Source organism: Anser anser (genome assembly GCF_964211835.1).
Source record: "Anser anser genome assembly, chromosome: 2".
Taxonomy (NCBI): Eukaryota; Metazoa; Chordata; class Aves; order Anseriformes; family Anatidae; genus Anser; species Anser anser.
In genome coordinates this window covers 91630344-91653909 of record NC_139721.1, presented here as the reverse complement: position 1 = coordinate 91653909, position 23566 = coordinate 91630344, and the positions used below count along the sequence as shown (strand labels likewise).

Genomic DNA, 23566 nt, shown 5'->3' with positions numbered 1-23566 from the left:
TATAACCATGCACTTAAAATCTTCATATAGAAAATGTTTATGGCAGCAAATAGGCAGTAATTTAACTGCATTAAATTTTGCTTCATTTAAAATAAGAATGTTACATTAAGTGAGCTTAAATAAATGGCAAGGTCTTGTTCTTGGTTAGCAAGATAAGTGGCAAGTTATTGAAATCGCTGACCTGGAATTTCAAAGACAAACAGCATAAAATATCACTGTTTTGAGATGAGTAGGCGGCCAGAAAGCCCACCAGCTTGATTACAAGTTTTTCAACTAAGCTCAAGATATTACTAAAGTATGAGTCAATATTTGCAAAAATGTGTCTGTTGTAAAATAAACATCTAATGTAGATACAAAGAGTAAGAGAAAAACTTTTATTTGAAGAGGCTGTGGAATATGCAAAATTATGCTGTGAAAGGTATTAATTATATTTTAAAAAAACTTCTATTCCATAATGTGTTTTAAGATGCCTTAGTACTCTTCCCTACCTCAGCATTGATTTGCATTCCATTCTTTGGATTTTCTTCTATTATTTCCTGATACTCAGTTTATATTCCCAGGATTAGCTACATCTCAATTACGTTGTTTTCTGTCCAGTCTCCTGTTTGGATAAGGGAATCCCAAGCTGACCTCTAGGAAACTACAGTAAATTTATGGCTACACCTTCAAAAATGAATGTTTCAAAAAGGGAGGGTTTTAAAAAAATGTACATAGAAACCCTTTTCAGCAAAGCAGGAGATATAAACCCCTAATCTGATGGTGAGCTCAGCTGCCAGATTTCAGTATTGGAATAGCTACTCAACTGCAGAAATTCCTGGATATAGAGCTTGACCCTAAGGTACATATTCACCTTGGAAGTTAAAGCTAAAGCTCCTCCTGAGATCAAGTTGAAAAACTGCCTTTTGGTGCCTCTCCTTATTTCTGTTCCATACTAAATCTCAGTTTGGTGCAAAATTGTACTAAACAGTTTACTGAGTGTGCTTCACTGCAATTCCTGTGTGCGCTGTAAGGTGAGATGTAGAGCTAGTGTAAATGTGAACTTTATTCTGATTTGGTTGATCAGTCTGCTTCCCTCCACCTACCCATTGCTTAGCAAATACATGCCAACACAACACCCAAGAATAAGGATCAGCCACAAAACTGCTTCTAGTGTTGCTGCACATGAAAAGGATAAGAGTTCAGGGGGTTAAAGAATCTGTGCCTGTGCTCATTTCCACCTGCCAATGAATGAAAACACCTGTGCAGCACCACAGAAATCTGGGCTTTTTGTTGGTTGCAAAGCCACACAGAAATCCCTGTGCTTCTCATGACTACCCAGCCAGTCTCTGTGAAGGATGGAAAAGCTGAGATTGGCACCAAGCAATGACTGAAGAGTAATAAAATATGAGCTTGGAAGAGGGTACAAAAGGAAAGACCTCAGTTCAGTATCCAAGATTGAGATATTGAGATTCCACATTTTCAGATTTTTTTTTTCTTTTTTTTCTGAGACCCTGGTTTTGGAATAATAGTAGAATGAGAAAGAGGTTCCATTTCAATTTAACAACGGTGTTTTTAAGTTTTAAAGTTCATCTAAGGCTGAAAATGAGGCACTAGGCTTTTCCAAAAGCCTCACAATATTTCTTGGTTTCACCTACATTAAGAAATACCACACAGCAAGCCTTTCTTGTGGTAGAGAATTTTACTGTGTAGTGCTTATTCAGTTCCCTACCACGGCACAGAAATGTCATAGGAAAACAAAACCAACAAATGAAATGAACTTTTCTAACATCAAGAGAAGTTTAGATTGTACAGACTTCAGGTTTGGCGTTGAAAAAATCACGAGTAGTTCCTTCTCCATATGATGTGGTTTGCCCATTATTAAACTCTGGCACAACAGGACTTCCACTCATGCCTAAGTGGAGGTACTACATGTTAGCACTAGGGCTAGTTACCCAGCCCAAAGCTGAGAACAGACATTGGACACTTCTGAAGATCATGACCTCCTTTGAAAGTCAGTATCTTGTAATAACTAAAATAAATTGCTGCTTAGAGTTATGTGATTTGACTCAGGTGTTGTAAAGTGTTCAGAGATTTGGATGGGAGGGAGTTGTATGTTGGAGAACCTGTGGGATAGAAGCTTCTTATTCCTTAAGGAAAAAAAAAAAAAAAAAAGGAAAAAGAAAAGTGTGTCACTTCTGTCTTTAGGCTACATAATGAAGGGTGGCTGTTGGATCTATTTCAACGCATTCATGGTGAAGAAGGTGCATTCTTCGTTCCACTGGATTTAGAGATTTCCAGTCAGGAGCTGAGCTACATTATGAAAAGAGCTGAGCAGTGGAGAGGAATCAAAGGTGAAAGACGGATGGTGAGTGGCAAAGTGTGTTCAAGAAGAGTCTGTGATGCACTAGTCCAAATTAATGCTTAGTATTCCTGGATATTACCTGAAAGGACATAGTTATACAAGAAAATGATTCCTAGGGGCTTTTTTTTTTTTTTTGGGTGGAGAAGCTAAGAAGCATGTTCAGGAGATTTTTGTGAGAAGGTTGTATGTGCATTGCCTGAACATCCTGAGGGATTACAATCTGGTTAGTATCCAAAGGCTTAACAGCATCAGTGACAGCAAAGATTATTTATGCCATCTGGTGATTTCTGACTGAGTCATAGAGACTTACTGTATGTTTAAATGTCAGCATCATCCCAGAGAAGTTCTTAACCACCTGAGCAAGCTGGGAAGCCCCATAGACAAGTCAGGTCTACCCCAAGCAAGGGCATGGATGGGGCCGCCCAGAAGGAGGGGCATGAGTTCAGTGAGTCAGGAGGAGTGACAGCCACTGTCCTTCGTGGCCTTTTCTTGCCAGGGCTGCCCAGAAGAGTGGGCTGAGTTGGAACTGTGCAGTGGGAGGTAAGAAAGGTCTGAGTTGGTCTGCACTACTTTGGTTATCAAAACAACTCTGTTTTTCCATTAGGACACTAACCTCTAGTCCTATATACAGACTTTAAACTGTGATATGCAGGAGATATATTTATACCTGTGTTTGCAAAGTGTCCAGTGTTGGTGTTCCCAACCACAAATATGACTTCTGATCTTAATGGCTTTCAGAGAATTGAAAATACCAGAAGAAACAGGGTCAGTAACCTGCAAGGCACATGTTCTCTCTTGTTCTCCAACTTTGGATTGGCATTGTTAATTCCCATAGGACTATCATATGAAACAGCTCTTGGACAATAATTAAAGTGCTCATCAATTGGATTTATATGTCTGTGCCTCTGAGCACAATGCTTTGTTCAGTAACTCTACTGCTTCAAGGTAAAAATGAACAAATTCCAGTTAGGAAGGAAATTAGCCCTCTTAAACATGTCTGAGTTGTTTGTTTTGTTTTCTTTTTTAACCCAGTGATTTCACATTAGGGTCTGCAGGTTTTTCAAGTCACTATAGCTACCTCTGAAAGATCAGCAGTTTATATAAATATATAGCCTCAGTTGTCACTGTTATAAACATCTGACACAGCTGTAATTATTTTCCACTTTTTTTTTTTCGTGTATGTGTGTGATGACAGTTTGGACCCTGAAAGGAAAAATAAAAAGGCGAATGTACGAATTGAATGAAAAAGCAGATACTCAGTAAGCTTATTTTTTCCTGAATTGCAGAACACCAAGCTGCATTTCAATAGGGAAAGAGGGAAAGGGTTTAAATGAGAGAACGAGCTCCCACAGCCACCTGCCTCAGACATTCCTGCTTTTTATGTGCATAGCACTTTTTTGCTTTACACCAGTAAGCTAAATAAACTCCCCTCCTCCCCCCCCCCCCAAAAAAAAATACAAAAAACCACCTTTCTGTGGTAAGTCAAAACAAAGCCATATGATTGGTTGGTTTCTACTACCTTTGTTATATGTCAAATAAGTTTAAACAAAGAATATATGGTGGATTTCATTTTACATGCCTAGACTACCAGTACCATATGGAAAAGGTATTGGTGGATAAGGCAACTGCAAACAACTACTCTTTTGTTTAACTACTTAATGTGTTTCTAATAATATTACCAGCATATTGTTTTTTTACAGCAGTGCAGAAACAGTTGAGTGAAAAAAAAAAAAAAAAGCAAAAGTAGTAGAGGATGGGGGTGAAAAGAAATGGAAAAGAATGGAAACAAAATTTGCTTTTCTGTACACAGATAGGCTCTGCCTGTCTGGAAGAAATCTGGAGTGTCTATTGCTAAAATAAGTCATGGTAACATTGTTCTCAGGACATAATTTTGAGGAACATGATCTATGGCTATAGACATGTAAGTGGTTCTGCTCTCAAAGTGCAGGTTGGCATGTATGAAATGCCATATTGAAGGGGACCTGACCTTGCCCAGAGACCCTTTAAAAATGGACCCAGCCTCAGTCAGATCCAGTAGCAGGGAGGGTGCAGTCAGAGCAGAGAGAAGATGCCCCTATGCTGCACAGGGAGCAGTGCATATTTTATTTCAATTAGAGTGGGGTGATGAATGCTTTTGCCTCTGCCCTAAGTCCTCAAATTTCTGATTCTTATTCTGCCTACATCTGCACCAGTTTCATGCCTTTCCTTTATATCAGCCCTAGCCAAATGCCAGGCTGTGATAATGAACATTCCTGTTCTGTACAGGACATACTAGTACAAAAAATGTGAGCAGAAAGGAATAATGGGGAAAGAGTGAAGAAGTTTGCTTCCTTGACAGCAGTAAGATCTCTTCCACTTGCTTCTGTGGGCATAGGATCTACCTGAAAATGAGCAAAATTTGTGCGTGGAAAATACTGCCCCAAACTCCTGAGCTATCTGTATGAATATTGTGAAAAAAGAAACGATATTCTTCAGAAATGTGAAATCTTCCCTGTCTGCTCCAATTTTTTGCTTATATTATTTTGATGGAACCAGGATTCATAAACTCTTTGGCAAATCTAGTTTTGTAGCAAAAAATATATTCCACTCCAGAAATATGTTCTCCACATGGAGCATCTCCCTGCAAGATCAGGAACTATGATTTCAGTTCTTTTATTCTCCTTGACATTGAAAATTCTGAAAGACCCTTTTTGCTGCCATGAATTTGCATAAGGTATTTATCTTGTCCTTTTCTTTTTGTGTGTCTAATTGTACGAAGTAATCAGTATGGAAGACACATCACCAGGTCTTATTGCGTGCATTATTAATGTGTTAATTTTTAAATAAGATACCAAATTAACTGTGAGTGGTTTTTATAAAGGGAAGCATGAGACTGTCATATCTTTTATCATTCCATATAAAAAATATATTTTAAATGGAGGTCATTCAAGTAAATAGTCAGTCAAACCTTCTGGAAAAAATAGGTCTACATTTTTGCAGTATTTTCTTGCTATTAACCATGTGCTTTTCATTTTTATTCCCTGGATTAAAAATTTCTCCATAAATGGGTATTTTATAATATGCTTAATTTCCTTTTATTAAATTGATAAATGCAGCAGCAGAGGACACATTTACAGTATGATGAGAATTTAAGGTTATTGCATTTTTTAATTTTTATATTGTTCACAGAAGTGATTTGTCATTGGTGGAATGACGTCCATGCCATCATTTCAAAGTATTTTTAGTCATTCTTTTGATAGGAAAGAGGTCACTTTCTGTAGACCAGGAAGACATCACTCTATTAAACTAATTTGCCTACATGCAAATTTTGTCATTTTTACCTCATTAACTATTTATCATAAAGTAAAAATATATATATATTCATGAAGGGGCAGCTAGCAGCCTGATGGAGCTGGAACTAATATTTTGCAACTCTAATGTTTTTTTGCATCCTTAATTAGATAGCATAAGGTTGATATGATTAGGTCAGGATGTAGTGTTTTTCATTAAAATACATTTTAGAAGCTGTATTCATAATCTGCCCTTGCAATTAAATAATGAGCCTATGAGTTTAATATTATTGACCCAATTATTATCCCATGGAAAAGCATACCTTTAATAAATTTGTGCCGTAGGACCTTCATTAGCAACAAAAAGAATTATATTTCTAGGTACATAGATTACATGGCCACAATCACATTTATGCAGTAGTTAGGAATGCACCAAAGAGAAAGCCACCAAAGCCCAGCACAGCACAGAAACAACACCTGACTATTTTGTAAGAAGTCATTTACAATGTATTTAACAAGGCAGGCTGCAAAGAGGTAAAAATGCTGCTTGCCAACGCAGGCAGAAACATTTGCAGAAACAGTGTTCTGTGCACCTTCTACTAGAGGGAAGCCTGAATCTCCACCCCTCAGCCTTACTAGATGGAGAGGCAGATGTGTATATTTATGGAGCTTTATGGAGATGGGCATATATTAACTGTATGTCAAATTCCAGAGTTGGGAATATTGGGACCAACTGCAGACAGCAATACATTAACTCACCATTGGTCAGTGGGAGATCAGGATTTCAGCCTGGCTTTTTTCTTTTTGGTAGATGTTCCAAAAGTGACAAAGTCTCTCTGTCCTCACCAAGCAACCAGTTTCCCGAACTAGGTTAAGTGAGTTCAGAGCAAGGTATCCAGTGAGGGTTTATTTTGCCCCATCAAGTAGGAGGACAATAATAAAAGAATAAGAAAAAGAAAGTATTTCTAGTTAAAAAATTTCTGACCAAGGATGGTTTTCTGAACTGGGTCTGTGGTGGCTGGATTTGTTGTTAGAGATGTATGATATCCAGTGCATCATTTTGCTCATGTTTAAAGTCTCTGAACTATTTATCACGTGAATTGCTATCGGAAGGCGTAAGAAGGAAAGAAATCTGTCCCTCAGTGATTTTTACTGGATTTAGCTCTTAATATACTGCCATTTCTTGCAGTAGGACTTTTTACATATGAATACTGCTGAGGAGAGAAGTTATACAAGCAGTTAAGCTGAAACAACAGCGTTAGTATATCAAGCATGGACCCCAAAGTCTTGCATGTAGAGAGGGTTTCTGAAAAAAATGCAAGCTCTATAGGCAAAAAGATAATGTGAAACCTACACTTGAAGTAAAGCCTGATGCACTGCAAAATTATTTTAATGAGACTAGAGCTAATTTTCTATTTCTAAAATGATATTATACTAAACCATAAAAAATTACTCTTCAGTAGTTTTTTGAAAGGAAAATATATTTGTAATTATCTTGAACACACAATATTACTTCAGGGCCTATTATCGACACAATTTTTGGTACCACTTTACACTAATTTGCATTTATTACTCTCAGGCCAACTATTAATGTTAATAAATAAGTCATTAATACTTGTTATTTAATTGCTATCTATTTATTCCTGTTCAATAATGCATTAATTACTTGTGAATAGTTGAGGGCAAAATTCTGCCCTTGCTAGTGGAATCAGGAATGGCAGAGATAAAACAGGTGTTGGACACGTTGGTGTTGCAGGAACCACTGAGCTGACAAGAGCAAGTGCTTTAACCCACTTAGTGCAAGGAGGTGACATTTTCGTTTTGTCTTAGAGGAAGCTTCATGAGTCTCCAGATACCTGGTGAATATACTGACAGGACAATTAATGTATTTTCTGATTGAAATATTGTATGTATTTTCTGATATGATTTTCTGATTGTTGAGTACTAATCCGAGTGTGATTGTTTGCCTCTTTTTGGAGAAAACTGATATTTAGGAATGAATAAGGAGACAAGGCCAAATGTTGGACAAGAATATCAGACAGTTCGACAGAATCAAATAGATATGATCGTCTTTACATTAGATATTTCTGATGTGGCAAAGTAAATTTTTCCCGTGGACACAAATAGAAATTTTGCTATTGCATTTCAGGAAATTTGATTTCCAAAAGACAGGTGAAAAATATCAGGGGTATGGGCTATTTTGGGTTAAAGTAATAATAATAATAATATAGAGAACTGAGAAGGAAAGAGTAATAGCCTGATTCAGAACTGTGGGATCCTGAAGGAAAGGTTAGCAAATCACAAGGTGATCACAAGAGAAAAGAATGGAAAGTTGTTCTGGAATTTGTGCAAAAGATACAACCATTCCAAGGAAGATTTGAAGAAACTGAGCCAGATGTTATTTAAGAGAAAGTGATGGGAGAACAGCTATACAATCATGTTACTTCTGGTTGCCCTAAAGAATTATATTAATTAGAGATGATATCACTGAGTTAGATATCACTGGACTGCAAATGGAAAAATGAAAACATGTTGATAAATCAAAAGAATAGAAAATATAAATTTTCTTTGAATTTTCTCACTCTTCTTACAAACTTTTTCTGACTACCTTATATATGTATGTTCTACTTCATATACTTGGTATTATCTACTTAAAACCACAAATGGCTCGGATCTCTCAACCTGTGGTGGAAGACATGGCATTATAATTGTGACTTGTGTTTTCATTTCCCAAAACTAGTTCTGGTGATCTTTGAGAATCCTAACAATTTGTGAGTTCTCTGTCAAGTTCTTAGCCTAACCCCTTAGCGTAAAACTTTCTGGAGCTTCTCACAGAAGGTCTCTACACAGTGTCTCCAGCATTTTAGATTTTACCAAGAATCAGAAACTAGTTTACTGTGCTGTAAGAGTAGCATAGGGGATTAGAAAGCAGCAGTAAAGCCAAATTTGAGCATATCCAGAAATACTAACAGTAATATAGAATTTATTTCTTTCAGCCAGTATGAATAAATCACTATGTTGATCTGGAATAATGCACAGTTGTTTTTAACCAGTAGCAGTAAACTACCCTGCTAGTCCAGGACAATTCAGCTCAGCATACTGAAGCAACAAGTTTAGGCAATAAGAAATAATCACCTTTCTGCTACAGAAATCGTAGGAGGGAAACCTTGACCCCTTTGCAGTCAACAGCAAAACTTTCAGTGACTTCATTAGGGCCAGATTTTCAGTCTGTCTGTGGTAAGCAAGGGAGAAGGGAGGAAATAGGGCCATGTCAAAATGAACTTCTATGTGAACTGTGTATATAAGGTCACATTCTCATCTGGGATAAATTATTGAAGGTAGAGTCTGTATTTTTTTGAAGATTAAATAGAAACTGAAAGTCATGAGATGAGCAGAGGGAAGGCTCAGCCCAGCAGTGGGATGTTAGAGAAAATAAAGCAGAATGTAAGGTCAGAAAAAAAGTATAGTGTTCCATGGTCTCTTTGAATTAAAATAAAATTAACTCTCTATGAAACTTTGAGGCCTTAAACTGCATAGGATCAAATTGGCTAGATGATTCTGAAACACTTCACTTACAGTTCTTTTAGAGTATTTAGTTCACAGAGAGTGGTGGGTGAAAAGGAGGAAGAGGGGAAATGCGAACAGTTGAAAGCATCTGAAATACCAAACTCTTATGACCATATCCAGGCATGTCATTGAACCACACAACAGTTGATTAGTAATTTGTCACAAAGTGTGCATGCGTGTCCTACAGAAAACAAGGAGATGCAGCCTAGAAAAAGTGATGGGTTCTTTTGCCTGGTTGGATAGGTCTGACAAGTGGAACTACTTAAACAGATATGCACACAAAAAGAAGCCTCGTCATAAATTGCAACAATGATAGAATGGATATAACTAACAACTAAATCAATGAAAGTGGTATTGGAAATTGAGGCAGTAAACACTGCACAGGCCTTTTTGAGGCCATGTTGCACCCCACCTTAAGGAAAAAAAAAAAAAGAAAAAAAAGATTAAGAATGGATGGAAGAACAAACAGGTATGCAAGGTACTTTGAATCTGAAGCTTCTATGACAAGTTAATAGAAAAAAAAGGTTAAAAGACAAACTCTTCAGAGGCAAGGCTACATATAACATTTATTTTTTGGTTGCCGTATGATATGTGATAACAATAATATAATTGACAATGAAATGATTTAGTCAAAGTCCATGGAATTTATTTAGGGAGGCTTGTAAACATGATCTTGTTCTTAGAAAACATGTATTTTATTTCCCTCTTCCATGAGAACTGATTTATTCATGTTGCCTTTGCTACCCTTATTATACACACAATCTAGTATTTCCAGAGTGAATAGTAACAAATCATTTTAATCCTATGATCAATACATGAATTATATAAAGGTGCTAGTACAGATGGACCAAATTAATTGTCTGCTGACATCCTTCTGATTACTTTACTGGCAGAAAGGTGTTAATTTCTGTAATACTTCAACAGATATCCAAACTGTTTTGTCAGAGAGGTTGGACAGTGATGGAGGAGGAGTACACTTAACTGTAATTTTTGTAGTAATTCATGGAAAGCTTCATTGACATGTCCTAATGGCACTTGATTGCCCTCAAGATGTTTTCACAACAGAACTCTGCAAGTGCCACATCAAGGTTTGCTCAGTCAAATAGTTTTTTCTTCTTGCATCTAGATAATTTGTGACCACAGGCAAACTTTTGAAAATCCAAGGTGGTTTGCAACAATCCATTGGAGTGGATCTGTCATCAGCTGGCTTGTACAGATCGGTGCACTAATGAAGAGCAAGCTCTTTTTTTTTTTTTTTTTTTTAAATCGTTTCTGTGTGCAAGCAATCTATTTCATTTCTCCTTAGTGGCAGGGCATGTTATACATCTCATCCCATATAATCTGATTTACATTATAATTTGATTCATACACATCCTTGCCACAGAGATTAATTAGCAGCAGGTTTGAAGTTTGCAAGTGAAAATATGATAATTAGTTTTCTTAAAATGTTAACATTTCAACACTTTGGATTCTCTCCACCTTTGTCTTCAATGAAGCTGTAGTAAACAAGCACCATTTCTCTTCTAAATCAGACTCTTGTGAGGTTTGAAATACAGACATTTTCATCAAGCTGGATAATTTCCATAGAAAATTTACTAGCTCATGAAATATTGCAGGAGTAATTCATACAATGACTCCCTTCTCCCCTTGGTACGATGAAGTATGATGTGAGCAGCTCTGAAAACCCCCAGGACCCGTCACTTACTTAACAACGGTGATTCCTATTCTTTGTAACAAAAATCAGCTGACTCTTCATTTTTTGCACAAAGCAGAATTAGCCAATAGGTCGCTTATACAGTTGTTGGGTAGTGTTATAAACAAGGTTGCATTAACACCCTTGACTCCCTGCACTCATTTATTCTGTTGGAGTGTATAATACAAGTAACTCACTGGTGCATACAACATTTCTGAGTCCAGTAACTTAGCAGGATTCTGAAAAGAATTAACCATTTACCAGAATAATGAGAACATTCAAAGTTACAATACTGAGTAAAAATGTTAACATGAACTATCAACTCTGGTGATTTAAAGACAATGTTAATTGCTAACAGATGGGACTTAAGAAGAAACTCACATTATGGAAAAGTTACTGTGTTTTTGTTAATTATAGGTGGGTGTAGCTGATTAAAAGATAATATTTGCTTAATTATTTGTGATTTATCCTCCTTAAGGTTGTATTGATTTATTTTTTCCAATGTTATGATTTAAAAAAATCTCTATCTTCTCTAATTACTGAGTCCATCTCACTTTCTTACATCTTTGAAATTATTCATCTTCTTAGCTTGGGAAGGATAGTGTAGATGTACACTGATCTAGTCAGGAAAGGGGTAATTCAAATGCTTCTGCCAATCTTCTGGTTAGATCTAAAAAATCACCATGTGGTTTTAAGCTTGCATATTCAATTGCATGAGGGGCGTGTGCCAATTATATATGTAATTGCAAGCATGTTTTGCCAATACGGTTCTGAATTTCTTCCTTAAGAGGAAATGGGTTTACTAGTGTATTGTCACACAAAACGCTGTTACCAGAGTGAATTACTTTAGGTATAAGTGCATTAGAGAATACTTGAGTGTCAATGCTTGAGAATACTGAAGTGTCAATTATTTTCCGTACTAGTAATGACCTTTAAATGTCCTGGATCAAATAATATATTTTTTTCTTTAAATATAAAACTCCTTCATCAACAGCAGAGACTGCCAAAGACACCTGCAAATAGCAAAGCAAAATCTTCTTACCCACTGAATGGGGCAGGAGGGATATATCAAGCATTGAACAAGCCTCAGTTGTATATAAGAACATCTACAAGAGATTCTTGGGAAGGCCAAGGTCTTGCCACTCTGTATCTGTGTACACAGTGGGTTTATCAAAGATGAACACTTGTTTTCGAGTCCAAATTTGCCTGTCCTCTTTTCTATCTTAACCTGACCTCAAAAGCCAAAGTAAACATTGCACCTGAGTTTACAGGTAAAGTTTTGACTAAGCTGAGGATAAGCATGGGCAAAACACATATAGTCTATAGGACTCTGAATGCTTATACACACACACTCATCCTTCCTGGTGTAGATATGTCAAAGTCAGTGGCCTCAGAGTGGGCTACAAACCCCAGCTCTAGCACAAGATTTGAAATGGTCACCTTTTCAAGCAACATAGAAATGGGTGCTGAGTTAGGTTTTCTCTGCTCAGCCTGATAGCTCTGACCAGAGCTTATTTGTCCAGGGCTTATTTGCTAGAGCTTTCTGAAGGGGTCATAAATTTCACCCTGATGTATTTATCAGGACAGAAATTTATCATGCCTCCCATCTACTACTGTTTTTCTATCTTGGTGATTATCAGGACTTCTAAAGTAATAGCTGTTTCCTGGGTCTGTTTGAAATCTGGCACAAGTGTTTCTGAAGCCAGCCAGTGAGACTTTGTTGTTGCATGCAGTCTTGTTTTCTCCTGAGCCACAAAGGGGGAGAGGAAGCTATGCCCCAGGGAGGTAAGGTTGTAAGGAATTCCTGCCAACAACAAAAAAGAGAAGGAGGCAAATTGACTGTTTTATTAGGAACACAATCTGTAGTGTTTTTCATCTGGAGAGGGGATTGTTACATTCTGATGAATATAGGTATCGTATCACAAGAGTGCTAAAATGCCCCTGAGCGAGTATGTTCCTTCAGCTCCCCTTCAGCAGCTCCTGCTATCCCAACCATTGACCTGTGAAATTTGGTCACATCCTCTGGATTTTTCATGTATTTTGAAAGCTGTGCTTTTCATCTTGCAAATTATTACCCTAAACAGTTAAATGTGAGTTATATGTACAAGGATATGAGCATTAATATTAATAGAAAATCTGAAATGTCAGGTGGTCAGAATAGGATAATGATGTCATTCAGGTGACATATAAGTACAGAAGATTTTATGGACTTACTGTTTCAAACCTTACTGTGTTCTGTTCAATATAGAAAGGGCTTTTAATAACCAACATTTCTGAAACAAAATCCTGGACTTTTGATGGAGGTACCTTAAAGGTGGCTGTAGCGAGGTAGGGGTTGGTCTATTCTCCCACGTGCCCAGTGACAGGACAAGGGGGAATGTGCTAAAGTTGCACCAGGGGAGGTTTAGGTTGGATATTAGGAAGAGTTTCTTTACTGAAAGGGTTATTAGGCATTGGAATGGGCTGCCCAGGGAAGTGACTGAGTCACCATCCCTGGAGGTCGTTAAGAGACGTTTAGATGTTGAGCTTAGTGATATGGTTTAGTGGAGGACTTGTTAGTGTTAGGTCAGAGGTTGGACTAGGTGATCTTGGAGGTCTCTTCCAACCTAGATGATTCTGTGATTCTGTATAGAAAAATGATCAAGAGAAAAGAAGGACTGTATCTACGTTTGGCATGCTCTGAATCAAGACGAGGGCAAACATTGAGTCTAACACCTTAATCCTAATGAGCACTGTTGACACAATATACTGTTCACATGAATCCTAAAGTCTCCTCTCCTGCTGGCTTTGGGCATCTCTTGCTGTGCCTAACTTAAGGCTTTGGGATATCCTGAGGTGTTTGTTTCCCTCCACTGGCTGGGCACAGAGCCTTATTTGCACATCAAGCTCCCTGAGTATGGCTCTAAATGTGCATCGTTTATCCAGTGACATCAGCACACTGATGAAAAAATGCTAGTGCTGTGCTAAGGCACTGGGACCAAAAGTCTCCGAAATGAGAGAGGAAAAAGGAAAGGACAAATCTAGGCAGCACGTTGAGAAGCTGGGCTTCCACCCAGGCAACAGTGGTGGCAGCAGCCACCATTAGGCCTTCTGGGGCATTTGTCTGGCCAGAGTAGCCATGAAGGGTTATTTAAAAGTAGGAAAATTGCTGTTAGCCAGTTAAAACATTTCAGAGGGTTCTGTTGCTCCGTCAGATGAATGGCCATTGAAATCGGCATGTTGGCCATGACATGAGTAATTCTTTGACAGATCAGTCTTCTTGCATAGAAAATTATCCCATCAGAAACACTCCAAGTAGCACTAGCCTGCAGGCTTGAAGCTTGAGCTCTGTCATGGCATAAAAACCTTCTTAGCTTTGTTTTCTTTTCAGCTGAGATCACCTACTTAGGACTTGTAATTTAGACTTTTACCAGATAACCCCCCCTTTTGTATTAATGGGTCTTGCCTGAAAGAGCAAGCCTACCAACTGGATCCTTACTTCACTATTTCACAAAGAAGGATGCTTATTTTAGCTTTACTGAACACATTTGGGCTTTCAGTTTCCATTTACAAGTGGGAAATAGCACAGTAAAGATAGAAAGCTTGTTTCTTTCAATGCCAAAACTGTTGGAAAAAAAAAACCAACAACATACTTGATAACATCTTGTTAAGCTTTTTTAGGATTGCTCTACTCTTTCTCTTGATTTGTTCCTCTTTGCTGAAGTCTGATGGGCTTTGAATAAACTAAAGGCTTGTGAACCTGGGAGCCTTAGCCCTCCTGCTGTTAAGGAAAGGTTTATAGACTAGTTCCTTTCATTATCACTTTTTAAGTGGCATTGTTTGAAGCAGTGTGTAGTGCAGTTTGAATAACAACTTGGAGTATATTACTAGATTTGTTATTTGAGAATGAGTGACTTTTCAAGTGGCTTTTGGGGTGACTCATAGAATTGATAGTAGTTGAGACAGATGGGATTTTTTTTTCTTGACAAAAAGTTACCCCACCTCACACTGAAGTCTGGGCAATGTCCACTATGTGTATGCAGACTTTCAGGGAAACACACAGTGAGCGCCTTCGGCTGTGTAGATAGATGTGACAGTGATGTAACCTATGGAGGGCCCTGCACAATTCATCAGGTTCTTCCACAGAATGAGAGAGATGGAACCCCCCTGAGATACCCCAGCTGCGGCCTGGAGTGCGCAGCAGACCTTGGTGGTTCTCTCTTGCTTTCAAACAGCAGCACCATGTTTGGAGCAGTGTGGTCACATACAGAGCTTGAAGGCCTTCCTCTATGGGGTCATTTTATGCTGCTCACTGTCAGCAGTGTCCCCTGTTTCAAAATGTCTCTGTGGTGTTCTCAAAGCCCCACTGCTTGTCTCATTGACAAAGATCTTTTGAAATGGAAGGAGGTCCAGTGTGACTGGCTTCAAAAGTGGTTTCTTCCAAAGCAAATTTTATGCCAGTTCCTGTAGAATCTGTGCATTTTCTTGGCTTAGGTCTCTTTTCTCAGTACCGTGTTTTCCTTGCACTTGCTTAGCCATTTCTGCCATCTCTTGCAGATGTCTATCAGGCAAACAGCTAGGAACCAAGATAGCCTTTTTTTTCTGTGCCTTAACAGATGTGTCATGATCTCCATGCATGGTGGTGCCAGATCAGTATGGATGTGCTGAGGAGGGCAAGGTTAGGGTGTCGTTTGAGTAGCATACATCAAAGAAAATAAATGTGCTAATTGCTGAAGCACCTTCTCTGTCACAGGTATAGAGTTAGTCCTCATCAAAAAAAGCACTGTTAGCATTTGTGAGTGGTTTTCACTGATCAGGTCTGGGAATCTAAGAGGAAAAAGCAGAAATCCAAAAGAAGATAGGAGGGTGGAGGCCGAGGCAGCTTTAACAAGCACTGCCAAAAAGACATGGATCTGGGACTGTTGCTAGGAAGAGGCTTTAAACTGGCCCCTAACTAAGAGTGAAGCAATGCATTACACAGCGTGGGGAAAGCAGACCTTCTAGAAGTCTATCAGAAAGCTTGATAGCAGGTTAAAATGGCCACTTCTTGTCATGGAGGCCCTTAGCTGTGTTGAGGCAGAAGCCATGGTGCTGAGGCTCTGCACAGGGTTTGCTTCATGGCTAGGGGAGCCCTGTGCCACGGAGGCTCTTGCAAAGTTGCTCGAGGCATACAGTTGAATGTTGCACAATGTGACTAAAAGCAAAGGAGGCCCAGGAATAGCAAAGTATTCAAAATATTTTCTTGTTCAGTTTTTACAAGTAGAAGTATAAACACATGTGTGTGAGTGAGAATGAAATGACAGCACGTTATGACTGTTTTGGAGTCTTTACCCTCAATTTCCTCTTGCCACATTCACACTCAGAAATGCATGCATGTGGAGCAGGATTCTTGTTACTCATGTATACATCCAGCCTGAGGGGCAATAATCAGTCTTTAAATATTACAGGAGTAGTTTTTACATTGATTGGAGTGTCTCATTGGTGCTAATCTATTTGTATGTGGTGTTAAATACCTTGAAATCAACCCTTCATAAAGTTTCCAAATGTATATTTGTTATGAAAACTAAACACAAACAGGCTTTTTGGGGGGCAGAGAAGGGAGAGGAAACAACAGCAGCAATGACAAACAACAAACAAAAAGCCTCAAAACCAAATGACAATAACAATGACATCATTGCATAAATGTAACATCTTATGTAGCGTTCAAATGCTGGGGCACTGGAGAGGGTAAGCAATTAGATGTAAGTTATAAGTTACTTTTTATTTATTTATTTATTTATTTACTTTATTTTGTTTTTTACTATAAATGCCTGTAAGTTTTTATTTCATTGTCCAAGATGAATGCAAAACACCATGAAAATAAATGAGACAAATTTACCAAAAAAACCACACACAAACAAACAAACAAACACCACCAAAGCCTCTTTGCTTTTGCACTGGTGATGGTGCAAGTAATTATGTTTGTTTTAAATGTTTGGGGTCCGACTTTCATTAATGCTATTCTGGCATCTGGAAAAAGCAAGGGTATAATGGTGTGCCAGATTTGTGTAAAAAGGACACAGTGAAATGAATTTGTGATTTTTAAACCTGACAGTACTCTTTAAGCTACCCATACACAGACACTGCTTGGTCTGCAGTATATTGCTTCATTTCTGACCACTAAGGGTTACTATTGTCATTTGTTGAATGTGTAATAGGCTTTAGAGATGGATTAAGCTAAATGTTTTGGCTTTACAAGTTGTTGTTTTTTTCTTTTTCTTTATTATCGTGGAACAAGCCTTTCTTTTCTGCTTGCACAAAGAAGGTTGTACAGTTTAAATAAAACCTAATGGAAACTCTTGAATGAGGCAAAGACACTGCAGTTCAAATACATTCATTCTGTTTTCATGGGATGTGGCTGTGTGACTGGAGTTTGTTATTCCTTTTTTTTTTTTTTTTTTGGTTGAAGTGTAGCCAAAGATTCTGACTTAAAAGCTTAGGATTCAAATTACCAGTCCTGGCTTTTTTGAGAATCATTATCGCTGCAATTGGGCAAGGAGACGTGTTGTGGAACAAACAAATCAACACAAATAAATAGAGAGCTTACAGTAATTTTTCACGTTTTCAACCTCATGACATTTTGTTTTTCATATCTGTATTAAGCAAGTGGAGTTGAAAGTTACCATAGGTCATAGGCTTTTGCTTATTTCCTGAAAGACTCTAATACTGTATTTCCTTCTTTTTCATAGGGGAATAAAAGTTGTTTCAGACACTCGGTGTACAACCAACCATTTTCATAAACTCTCTAAATTCAGAGTAATAACAATTCATCCAACTAATATATGTCTTAAATGGATTACTAAAGCATGTTTACCTTCAAGCTAATCCTATTCTAATGTAGTTCTTTCAACTGGAAGAAACTGGGTTGAATTTTGCTCATTTCAAAACTTCACTATGGTTGGAGAGAGAAAGAGGAAGAGAGGAGGGAAGAAGAGAGGGAAGGAAGGGACACTTCTTGTTTCTAAAGATCGTGCGTGCATTTGTAACTTGACTATGCCAGGAAACTGAACCTGTTGTTTCAAGAGTTCCTGCTACCTTACAATCACCCACGTACCTTTATTGATGCTCTCAGTGCAAGGTTATCAGGAGAGGCACAAGGCAGATAATTTTTTTTTCTTTTTTTGTGGCTGGAGTAGCACAGTGCTGTAACCTGTGCCTGGCACATGGTTGTTCAGATCAGACATGATTCTATGTCTGTGCTGTTACCTCTGGAAGGCATTTTCATCTCACACACAATCCAGGGAGTTGTTGCTTTTCAACTGAAACAATCATAGAAAATACAAACCAGAACCATATTGCTGCACCATATTATTCAAATGAGAGGTCAAATTACCCCCACTGATGTAAACAGGGTTGCCAAGGTCTAAATGAAGACACAACTTGGCCAAAGGTCTGTTTCTAATGTGAGGTTTGAGGGCTGGTAGGTCTTGCATCTAATATCAAACAGCTGCAAGGCAGTACCAGCTCCATTGGAAAGTACATGCACATTCCAAAAAAAAAACCCTTCCCAAACAAAAGCATAAAACCCAACAACCTCATATTTTAATGTATTATTTAAACCTTACCAGCAAAAAACTGAAAGTATAATTGCTCATTGTTGCCTGCTATTTTAGCCCGAGTTCCCTTTATATGATTATTTAGGTGCATTAGAGCATGCTAAGATATCTCATTTTAACGGCCATGTTGCTTCTACCCCTCACTGCTCCCACTCACACAACCTGACCCCTCAAGGGCCTTGACAAAACTGAAAACTCAATTTTTATATCATTTGCACCTCTGTAGATCTGTGGCAGTTTCTCTTCGTTTGTATTTGCTAACAAAAAGCAATCCCAAGATGTACATTTGGTGTACTGTTAGCATGAGCAAAAAGACAGCTCGTTTATTAGTTTCATTTTGCAGTGCAGCTTTTGGTGTCCTAGAATTACGTGAGCAGTCACTTTTACAACTATAGTCACTCGGGAACTCAACTGCAGACATAAATATGAATACATTGCTCAGAAGTTGTTAATGGCTAGCAAAGTATTCTTTTTTTTTTCTTTTTTTTTTTTTCTGAATTACTGCCAAGTTTCAAACCTGCATGTGTCATCTTATCATGCACTATACACTATACAGTGCATGATGGTCATTTAAGGCCAATCTGCCCTATGGGTATTTTAAATTGCAAATGTAACTTTTTGGAAATTCTATTGTAATTTTTATTATTATCAGGCTTGGTTTCTAAGTCAATGTAGTTGATTAAGATGTACCAAAACATACCAGTTCAATAGCTTTTTCCTTATTCTTTGCCACTTCTCAGTCCCCTACCTGAACAAGAAAGAGAGATCAAGTCATTTGATAGGTAGCTGAGCATCTAATGCTGTCCAAACTCTCCACAAAATCTGTAGTAAATGTGTGGTATGCCCTTTTTCTTTTTTTCTTTTTTTTTTTCCATATGTAACCAGTACAGAAGTTGTACTTAACACAGTTTGCAAGTTAGCCATGAAAGAAACATCATTTTTTTTTACTTACCAGGTATTGGCCATAATAAGCTTGAAGCATATAAATACTAATCTCAAAACACAGTTTTATGAATCTTCTGCTGTATAGCTATAGTTTTGCAGTTCAGTTCTTGTCCACTTGCTATATGAAGTTGCTCTTAGATTGAGTGTCTTATATGGCATTTTTTGAGGTGTCAGCCCATTGCAAGCCTTCCCACCTGCTTGAAAACAACTGACTGTGCTGTGCTATAATGATGCTCAGTGCTTCTTTTTTTTCCTTTTTTTTTTTTTTCCCAGCCAAAATAATGAATCTATCAGCAGCCACTCTCCAAATTCCCAAATCACCAATAGAAATGTAAAGACATGAGGCAGCTTGGTGTGCCAGAACTTAATCAAATTTCTTCTCCCTAGTACACTGTATGTTTGGGGACTTTCGGAAACATTTTTCTAATGTCACCTGTCTGAGAAATAGAAACAAGATCTTGGTATGCAGGTGAAAGCTTTGAACGTAACTTTCAGAGATAATTCTATCTATTTGTAGGTAGATAAGTGGATCAGAAGAGAGTCGTATATTACATGCAGACTATATTTGTGAGGTACAAACGAGCTGTGAAGAAAACACGAGAATAGGAAGGTTGATTTTTTAGAAAAAAGTACTGTAATATCTCAAAGCATAGAAGATTAAAGTAGTTTTTCCAGCCATTCTATTTGTATAAATTATTGTGCATATAAATCCAGTTGCACTGGAAGTTAGAGAGACCATTTATTTCACAAATACTCGTGCTATCCCAGGAAATGAAAACAGGATTGTGGAAATGATTATTAAACATCACACTTCAGGTTTCAAGATAGCTCCAGTTCCTAGGGACCAACCATGGCCTAGCTCTGGGAGGCAAACTAGGTTCTGTTGAAGTGGCTCGTGCCAAACAGGACACTATAGCAGTGGGCTGCTTTCCACTACATCTTGGGCAACAAACTCTGTTGTCTTCAGTCCATGTTCACAGCATGTCAAAGTCAATATTTCCTTGCAGTACTGGTAAAATGGGATGGTGCTGCCACAGGAATGGGGTCTGGATTGGGTGGTTTATGCTGCTGGGCTGTAGTTATGATGGAGATTCCCAAGCCACCTCTGCTCTTGCTGGCTGCAGCAGCTCGGGCACTGCTGTAGATGAAGTAGAAAAGGAAAATGTGTCTTGATCTCCCAGGCACCTGCCTGCTTTGCTTATACCTAGATCTGGTCTTGCTTCAAGAAGGCAAACAGTCTGGGAAGACAGAATGGGACTTCTGATTGTTGATTGCTTACTAACATAGCCTGATCTTTAATGTTTAATTTTAACTAGAAATGCAAGGTACAGTCAGATGGAAACTGCTTAAATAAGAGAATGAGCTAAGAAAGATTGCTGATCCTCCCATAACCATGGGAAATGAATCCTTAATATGAATGAACAATGATTCATAAATATCACTTCCTCACCTTACTATGCAGGAGTGTTCCCAAAATACTTTTTCTCAAAGTATATTTTAACTTTGAAAACAAAACCAACAACAACAAAAAACAACAAAGCATTCACATTCTCTGTGTATTATGGCTTTTGAAACCAAGTGTCTTTTGGCAGTAATTCCATAAATGTGCTAATGCCTCTTTAAAACCAAACCATCAAAATGTGCTTGAAATTGCAGATGCATACTGGGTGTTTTCTGATTTTCTTTGAATTGGTCTGACCATCCCCATAAGCCATGTAATGAGAAAGAAACCAGCAAAGTGCTGAGAAATAGTACAGAATGTTCTTTCTGGTTGGGAACTCATATTTTTACATATATCAAAAAAAACCTGGGGCTGTCAGCTGAATCAAGGTTAGGCAATCAGTATACAGAAATCAGACTTTTCTTTGGTGCTTGCAGTCCTTGAAGAGTATCAGCTGTTTTTGGTAACTGCTGACTTGAGAAGGTATTACACTATTTTTGGTTACACTTGCACCTTTTCTTCTTGAATACTAAAACATTTTATTGGTGTTTTTCTATGCTTAGTGTTCTTTTGATTGATACGTTGTTCTGATATGTTAAGGAAATTTTCTGTTTACAGTTAAATAACACTGAATATGTGGATATGATTCGTTTCTGTGGTGCTTTCACTTTTACTCTAATTTTACGTTGGTGCAAATCCATAAAAGAAACTAGACTAGCATAAAAGCAGAAAAGTTTCCATAAATCAAACAGATATGCAAAGCAGAAAATATAGTAGTTTTTAATGAAATATGAAATTGCTTTACGTATTATCTAAATTAATATGGAGTATATATCTTAATAGAATTTATATAATGATACAAATCACACTGTAAGAGGCATAATACTTACTTAGAGCAAATGCTTTAAAAAAATTCTGCCTATATTTTAAAGCTGTATTGTTGATTTTACTAGTCAGTTTCTGAAAGTTTGCCCTTTTGAAAAGAAACATCTCTGTTACAGCTGCCTATTTTTATTTTTTTTTCTTCCATTTATCCTAAGCTGAATCAGCTTACATTCACTCAGGCCAAATAATTTTCAGTGGTCAGCTTTCTTATAATGCCTTCACTATGTAATAAAAAACAGTACAATAGTAGGAAACAGCAACACCTCTCATTAGTTCTGTGAGTGGAGGAGGAACCTGTCACCTATTAAGCTATCAGAATTGAAACTAAATCATTAGGGAGTAAACAGTCATCTTCCTTTTCAGTATCTGCTCTCTGATGTAATGAGGATGGTGTGCTGACATACTGCTCACATTGTTTACACGATTTACAGAAGGAGTAACTGCCCAAGCAGAGCAAAAACTAAACACTGGTATAAGACTTTGTTAAAATTCAGACTTCGTTTTGCTCATGTTGCCAACCCAACATCCTGCCGTGGTGCTTTTTGCTATTGTAGTCTTCTACAGACTGAGCCGCTATTTAATAGATTAATTAAAGACTAGGCAAAGTAATTTATTTGTGTTTCTTTCCCACGCTTTACCATTCATAGCTCATGATTTACTTCTTGTGGCAATGTATGAGTGGTCTGTAAGGTGTTTTCACATAAGGAAATGAGAATACCTTTCCCTAGGTCATGGGCGGAGGGCTTTTGTGAATTGCTCAAGTGGCGCCAGTTGTGCTATCCCAGTTCATGTCACTCCTGGGGCTCCCTTCTCCTGCCCCACGTGTGACTGCTCATCAGTACTCCCAGGGAATTTCATCTGGCCTATAGCCTGACTCCTGTAAGTTCTTGAATGACTCCCAAAGGAGAGGAGTATCATGGATGAATTGCCCCAGCAGTAGCAAACTTAGCTCAGCTCCTGTGCTTTCAGCTGCAGTTCTGGGTTGTTCAAAGGTACTCCAAGCTGGTGCTGTGGAGAGTATCTGTAGGAATGCAATGTATATGCATTGCGGATCTCCTGTCACTTGTTCTCAGCCTAGGAGGACAGAAGTGTGCAGCAAAAATACTTTCTGCTTCATGGAATTGGACTTCCTTTTTTAAGTTGGGTCTGAGGTTCAACCAAATGCCCTGGGAGGGAAGATAGTATATAGTACTTCTTTGTCTGTGCCAAAAGTAACATTGTCCTCCTACCAGAAAGCATGGTCACCAAATTCAAAGTAATGGGAGGAAACTAGGACAGTGACTGTTCCTGAAGGTTATTAAGATGCTGTGTTCAGGGAACATACATTTTATAAGTGGATCTTACTATGAGTAATACTTCCTAATTAACCACGGGGATGCATGAGCTTTGCAGACTGAGCATAGGAAATGTCCCAGGTCTAGTTTTAATCAAATTTATGTTGTTGTGAATTGCTTGCTTTTTCAGAAACGTTACAGGGGTAGCCAGTCTTAAGAGTTTCTCAGGGGGCATGAAGATACTTCAAGTCATGTCCATGTAACATCTCTGGAGCTGTACCTGTGTTTCTTAGGAAAAGATTTTACATAATTAGAGCATGCTTCTGAGTGGACAAGGGAATGGTGGATGATTTCATTACTGCTTTAGATCTCCTCTTAGGCTTTTTAAGCTCGTTGGGGACTGTCCTTCCAGTCCATGTAGACCCTGGTGGGTCATGAATCTGGAAACTGAACTTGCATGCAGTTGAGAATGGATTTGTAATAATGAAAACCTTCAGCTCTTGAAAAAAGTTTTGCGAAATACTCCCTAATGGAAAATACTTCTTTCTTGTGTGGATCAGGCTAGGCTGTTGCTGTG

At 38.0% G+C, this 23566-nt stretch overlaps 1 protein-coding gene across 1 annotated transcript in view; it reads left to right on the top strand.

Moving 5' to 3' along the window:
- Positions 1–23566, top strand: part of LOC310894603 (uncharacterized protein) — a 310402-nt gene that overhangs the window by 244912 nt on the left and 41924 nt on the right. The window contains exon 20 of the mRNA XM_083824913.1: positions 2185–2344. Coding sequence (XP_083681039.1) covers positions 2185–2344 — 160 coding nt within the window. The remainder of the gene's footprint in view (positions 1–2184; positions 2345–23566) is intronic.